Source organism: Humulus lupulus, chromosome 2 (assembly GCF_963169125.1).
Source record: "Humulus lupulus chromosome 2, drHumLupu1.1, whole genome shotgun sequence".
NCBI classification, from domain to species: Eukaryota; Viridiplantae; Streptophyta; class Magnoliopsida; order Rosales; family Cannabaceae; genus Humulus; species Humulus lupulus.
Window position 1 is genome coordinate 117,970,763 of NC_084794.1, and position 7,091 is coordinate 117,977,853.

Here is a 7,091-nt window from a genome sequence, read left to right on the forward strand (position 1 = left end):
AATTCTGGATTTAATACTATAAAAAAACTGCCCAAACCGACCGATGTTCAGCCCTACCTTGTCTTACCACCTTTTAAAGTTGGATCCAATGGAAATATGAAACCAAGATACAATTCTAAGCAAGAAATTACAATTGAACAATTTGATGGATAAATAAACTTACAATTCTAATGCAAAAGATACAAATAAAATAGATAGGTATGTGTATATATATATATATATATGTAGAAGTAGAAGAGAAGGAGATTACAAACTCATGACAATAATAATACAAACAAAATAAGAACAAGAGAATAAATTAAGAACAATAGAAGAATATGAAGAACACTCTTACACTCACACAACCTTAAGTGAAGGGTAATAGGGATCACTAGACTTGAACAAGGTTCGAAACATTTGTCTAGAAATTTATTTCCTCATATTTTCTTACTACTAAGGGACTCTCAAGAATAATAAATAGCTCTCTGGAATAATCAAGCCTTGTATTTTCCAGCCAAGTGCTAAAATAGATGGAAAATCATATTCACAAGTGACCAAACAGTCTATATGTAAAGAGTTATGGATCACTATTTGATTTTCAAATTTCACCAACCCCTTGGCTGTTACCAATGATAAATTGGGTGTTTATGGAACTATATGGATGATTTGGGATTTACAACGTTCAAAGCATCAAAAAGATGCTTCATAACCGAAAATGTCAAGTTATTGGTGTGTAACCCCAAGTAACAATTTTGGTTCCAAGTTGTCAAAACATCGCAACTCTTCTCCTATGCAATTTTGTAACATCCAAACACTTATTGGTTGTCAAAATAACATTCATAATAGCTATAAAACATTATAGCACATGATAATCAAAACAAGAATATGTAACTCTATTTACATATTTATTATAGTGATGATTTGTAACTTCCTTTTGTATATTACAAATTGACAAAATGTCACACTCATTTTATTTGTCAAGCTCATTTAATCAACATTATATTAGTATGTAAAATAAATGAAGTAACATATCATTCTTCAAAGTTAAAGTCGTGGATGTCATATGGTATGCTTAATAAGATTGGGGTAGATTTAAAATAGTTTCTTGGCATGATTTAATTTATCGTTGAAACATACTACAAATGTGGACCTATCTGCACTTATATTAGTGGGACGACACATTTTTGAGTTCATTATGGCACCAATCGTGAATGGTGGAGAGCTCGCCATAAGTCTTATCACCCGTAAATAGGGAGACAGGACCAAATAAGGGCGTACTCCTAAAAGTCTAAAACATTACATTCCCGCATAATGATGGGATACGAGATTCACAACAGGAGGTACCCATTCATTCCCCACTTTCCATCAATTTTATTAATTATTATTTCATGTTTCTAACAACACCTTAATCCATTATATATATATGTATTTATATATAGAGAGAGAGCATGTTCTCCCTTAATCTAATAAGCTCATCAAAACATATTAGTGACCCTCACGTTCTCTCTCTCTCTCTATTAACATCATATATTTCGGATCGCCACCCAAAATTAGTGAACTTCACAGCTAATATGACCATTTCTCATTCCATACTATGACAAAACCAAAAACCACGCTTCTCTCTCTCTCTCTCTCTTTTTTTTTTTTTTTTTTTTTTGAATAATTCTCTCTTTTCTTTTCTTTTTTCTTTTGAGACTTTCCACAACAACCCACCTCAAAAAAGTACTGGACAAATCAAATTTTCTTTTCATTTGTCTTTATTTGCTTCTTTTTGTTTTTTGCGGGTCTTGTTGCTTTTAGGTTTCATTTATTGGGTTTTCTTCAACTCAAACAATTGTTTCCTTTCTGTGTTTGGGTCATTTCGAGGACTTTTTGTTCTTTTAATTGACCAAATTTATTTGATTCTTCTTTGCTGGGCTTCTCTCAACTTTCTTGGTTTCAGAAGCACATTTGTTATTGTTTTTGGATTGGTTGGGCTCAATTTATGCACATATATAAATCTAATTAATTCTCCTTATTATAATATATATCATCCAATTTCGTGCTGTGGATGAGTTGAAATCTTTGGCTATTGGAGCTAGCCGTTTTAATTAAGTTCCAAGATTATGGGGTTTGTTGATGAAAACAAGGATGGAGGAGAGACCAGCTGTGAGAATAAAAATCTGAAAGAAAAACAGAAGATGGAAGAAAATGAAGAAGAGAATATGGAAGATGATGATCATCATCACCATCATCATCATGAGGACGAAGATGATGATCACCATGGAAATAACTTACAATTGGGTCCTCAGTACACACTTAAAGAGCAGCTTGAAAAAGACAAGGTTTGTGTTTTATGAAATTGTATATATCAAAACAAATGTAAAAAATTAATTGCTAATTATTAACTTTATCACTTTTAATTACAGGATGATGAGAGCTTGAGGAGGTGGAAGGAACAGCTTCTTGGGAGTGTAGATTTTGACAATGTTGGAGGTACATATATCTACCTAGCCGTAAATTATTCTTTTCTCTAATCGGAAAAGTTTAGTTTTGTTTTCAAAGAGATTTCACCTACGTAACTCTTTTCATTTTCTTTTAATCATAAATGCTCATGCACATATGTTTTATATGCTTTTAAATATACGTATATATAGTATATATTTAAGTTTAATGATATCTGTTTGTTTGTAAAGAATGAAGGCTTTGACTTTTTATAATATTTTCTCTATCATTTTTTTTTTAAGTTAGTTGATGACCGGTTTAATCGATTGGGAATATTTCTATTAATATAATAAAAACAAGTTGCACTATATATAAATACGATTTTAAAAGAAAATGTAACTACGTGTTTGTAATCTTTTGTATGGAAAACTCAGCTATTTTCTTATCTTTTCCAATTGGACGTGTCAAGTTTTGGGCAAATAGTTTACCGTTTTCTAGGATTTCACAATCTCAGAAACCAATCAACGCATAGCACGTGGTCCTGGCTAGCTGCTATATCCACAAAATAACATCATAATAATAATGATAAATAGAGGTGATATTGATTAATCCTTTCGGGTTGCAACCATAAACACCTTAATAAACCAAAATTATTCTAGATAGTCCTATCTTCAGTAAACTTTTCCTATTTCATCAACTTTTATATTTTGTTTATCAATTTTTTTAAAAAAATAAAAATATGCTAATGCTGTTTCCTCAAATCAAGATAGTTTGCCATTTTTTTTTCTTTATGTTTTCCTCATTTTCCAGTAAACTCACTCATGCTTCTTTCTCGCATTTATGAAGCTACAATCATAAGATAAGCCGACACAGTAGTACTCTTTATTCCAGTTTAGTAATTATAAATAAAGAAATAAAATGGTAAAAATTAAATAAATAAACCAACAAGTTACTTAAATGACAAAAATACCTTACAGTCATGTGATACATGATTTAAAACTTACTTAAATAGCAAAAATATAAGATGGTTATGATAGCTTTGTCATGGGTTACATGATGTAATTATTACTAATACTAATACATTATACATTAATTTTAATTGTGTATTTTGTTTTCGTGTACATAAAAATGAAATGTAGTGTTATTTTTGTTGTTTGTTACAATAATATAAATGCAGAAACTCTGGAGCCAGAAGTAAAGATCGTTGAACTGTCAATCATCTCCCCAGGGAGATCTGACATTGTTCTTCCTATCCCTGAAGATGGAAAGCCCAAAGGCTTATGGTTTACACTGAAAGAAGGCAGCCGTTATAGCCTCAAATTCTCCTTCAATGTCAGCAATAACATTGTCTCTGGTCTCAAGTACACCAACACTGTTTGGAAAACTGCTATAAAAGGTATACATGCAATCAACACCACTTCTTCTTTTTTACAATATATAACATAAAACCCATATAAAACCCTAGTTTGAGTTGCATGTTCATTTACATAAATAACAGTTTATAATATATATATATACATATATAAATGGATCAGTGGACAGCACAAAAGAAATGATTGGAACTTTCAGTCCTCAGCCAGAGGCTTACACACATGTGATGCCAGAGGAGACCACTCCCTCTGGCATGTTTGCCAGAGGAACATATTCTGCCAAATCTAAGGTATTTCATCCTTAAATACCTTCTATTATTTCTCATATTATATATATATATATATTCCTTCATGAACCGTGGTTCCAGGACCTTTAATTTCTAGTAGTAAAAGAGCGAAACCCCTTGGCCCAATAGGCTGATTGGCAGAATTCCTTTTCCATTTCAGGGGACCTACTCAATTTATGAAACATAGATCTTGATAAAGACTTAAGTAAATATATATATACATATATATAAGACTTTTTTTTTCCTTACCAAAAATTCTAGATTGACCTAGATCAACTTAATTTAACTAAGTATGAGATGTTTAGAAAGTAGAATTAATTTTATACCTGATGAAAGGACAAATACATCTGTCTTGAACATATAGTTGGATCAACTCATAACATTTTCACAAAATAAAATGAGCTGTGAAAGGTGTATAAGAGACATCCTTTCTTCTTTTTTGGATCTAATAAAAGTTGTGATGTCGGTATAAGTTGAAAATAGCGATATAAGTGTTTGTTACAATCAAATCAGAGTAGTGAATAGTATTCTGGATAATTTTTTTTGGATGGAATAGTATTCTGAATAATTGATTATAACGAAACCCTTTGTACTTTTTCCTAATATGAGGTCTTGAAACACACGGTTCTGATGATATGATGACTTTTCTCAATGAAAATTGAACAATATTTTATTTATTCTTTTTTTCAAAATGAAAAGCAAAATCTTGGATATTCTGATTGTCTGATCCCATTTTCAAACCATTTGATCTCCATCTGGAAAGTTAATTAATGAAACAATTGCTTAGCTAGTATACATGGTATATTATGTATGTAATTAATATATTTACCGTATATACATTCACTCCACTATTATTACAATTTCCCTTTCCTGAGACATTAAACCTACTTAATACAAGATTAAACATTAAAGCATCAACCTACCACCCATTATTATTATCTTTGAACAAGGCTCATTATCCTTAATTTGTCCTCATTGTTTGGTGGGAACCCCATCAATTCATTAAATGAACTTTTTGTTTTTGATAACCTTTTGTAAGGGCCATATATATGTCCCATATGATGAACTGTCTAATTATGTTGATATAAACTTGTAACTTTGTCTGGGTTTTGACATTACTAGCAAAATTCTCTAAATTTAAAGATTAAAATCCCAACTAAAACAATTGGGGCCACTAGCCACATGAGCTACTTGATTGAGCCAAAGAGTAGAATATTTTCACTTATATGATTCAAATTTTTAACCACTATATAATTTCTTATTCTACTTTTTCTTTTTCTTTTTTAATTTGCAGTTCCTTGATGATGATAACAAGTGCTACTTGGAAATCAATTACACCTTCGATATTCGAAAGGAATGGGCTGCAACTTAATTAGCCAAACCATTAATTAAAATAGCAATTATCCTCCTGTGATGATGTTGTGCTGCAATTAGTTTTTCAAGAATTTTCAAATCAGTCATAACTTGTGATTGCTTTCATAGTTATGATAAGTTATGTGAGTGCTTTCATAGTTTTGATAATTACTATACTTTTCCTGCTAGTGATATATATTGATTTTCAAAACTTGGGGTCTAAGAAAAGAAACAGTTTGTAGAGTGAGGAAATTCTTTGGTAATTATGTCTAATAAAAAGAAGAAAGCTTATAGCCTGTTCTTATATATAAATATATATATTTCTTTCTTTTAATTAGTTATACTTTTTCGTTAAGTCTATATACATTATTGTATTTGCATATATATATATATATATATATATATATATATATATATATGGGTGCACGGTTACTATACTCATAGATGGTTACTTTAATATTAATCATTTGATTAAGATCAATAATCTATATTTATAGTTTTTAATTAATATTTCTAAAAATAAATTAAGATTTTTTCAAATTTTTGGAAGGATTAGCTGATGAAAAACGTGTATTTATTATGAAAATTTAATATTGTAAACTTTTCGTTTTTTAAATACATGTCAATTTCTAAATATTGCTAGTGTCTCTTATTGGTTGGAAACAACATTAATTATAACAAAAAAAATAACTAAATTGGACATTAATGTAGGAAAAAAAATTTACCTGTTAGTGACTTGCTATACCAAGTCACTATGTTGTCACATCATCATAATTGTTAGTACTTATCTATGGGTAGTAACCATTGAGAAATCTTCCATATATATATATATATATAATGAATATACAGAATGATTTTATCTTCATTTAGTTAATAAAACAAATGTATATATATATTTTAGATATGTAACGTCCTACTACCTTAGAGTCGTTACTAAGTGAGTTTAAAATGTGCAATTAACTCACTCAGCGAGGTTTTTAGAACAAAAGTGTGATTAAACAAGAAGACAAGGCTGTAATTTTTAAAAGTATTCCATTTCACTAAAAGTTCCGTTAGTTTAATATTTGGGATCCCAAAATGAGGTTTGTAAACTATTTACAACTCAAAACAGGTTTACAGTTGACAAATTACCAAAAACATAGTTTAATACAGCCATTTCTCAAAAATGCCCCCAACCAAAACAGTCGGGCAGGCCAACACATGTACGCGCCGCCCCCACGCTCTCCGTACTCATGGCTGGTTGACTTTCTCTTTGCCCTTATCTGCAACACAGAGCACCCGTGAGCCGAAGCCCAGCAAGAAAACTCAAGCAGTACATAACATATGCATAATATACAGTCACTACAGCAAATAGCTCTTATCTAGTCAGACAGTCCATAAAATCTAACACATATACGACTATGCCGTCCCAGAAGCGTTACCAAAGCCTGGGATCTCGGTCTACACCGTAAGGATATCCCATGTATCCATTGGGGTCACACCCTAACCACGAGCACTCCATGTGCTAAGTGGTATTCCTGGCCCCACTGCCGTTCTCGGCCCTTCGCCGTTCCCGACCCTTCGCTGTTCATTCTGCTATTACCACATTTAGCATTCTCAAATAACAATCAAATATATAATCATTCATTTTAAGCTATATCCTAGCAATGATACAATTTAGGGCCGCGCCCTGCAACAA

At 31.2% G+C, this 7,091-nt stretch overlaps 1 protein-coding gene across 1 annotated transcript; it reads left to right on the plus strand.

The window, feature by feature from the left end:
* Positions 1 to 1,451: 1,451 nt before the first annotated feature.
* Positions 1,452 to 5,750, plus strand: LOC133818409 (rho GDP-dissociation inhibitor 1-like). Its single transcript, XM_062251265.1, has 5 exons — positions 1,452 to 2,303; positions 2,388 to 2,454; positions 3,581 to 3,799; positions 3,939 to 4,063; positions 5,355 to 5,750. Exons 1-5 carry the CDS (start codon positions 2,085 to 2,087, stop codon positions 5,430 to 5,432), a joined length of 708 nt encoding a protein of 235 aa, XP_062107249.1. The 5' UTR covers positions 1,452 to 2,084; the 3' UTR covers positions 5,433 to 5,750.
* Positions 5,751 to 7,091: the final 1,341 nt, after the last annotated feature.

Excerpts from the sequence above, each read along its gene's own strand:
- LOC133818409 (XM_062251265.1), top strand. The coding sequence starts at position 2,085 with ATGGGGTTTGTTGATGAAAACAAGGATGGAGGAGAGACCAGCTGTGAG. Across the intron at positions 2,304-2,387 it reads AGCAGCTTGAAAAAGACAAG|GATGATGAGAGCTTGAGGAG; the intron begins GTTTGTGTTTTA and ends TTTTAATTACAG. Across the intron at positions 4,064-5,354 it reads CATATTCTGCCAAATCTAAG|TTCCTTGATGATGATAACAA; the intron begins GTATTTCATCCT and ends TTTAATTTGCAG.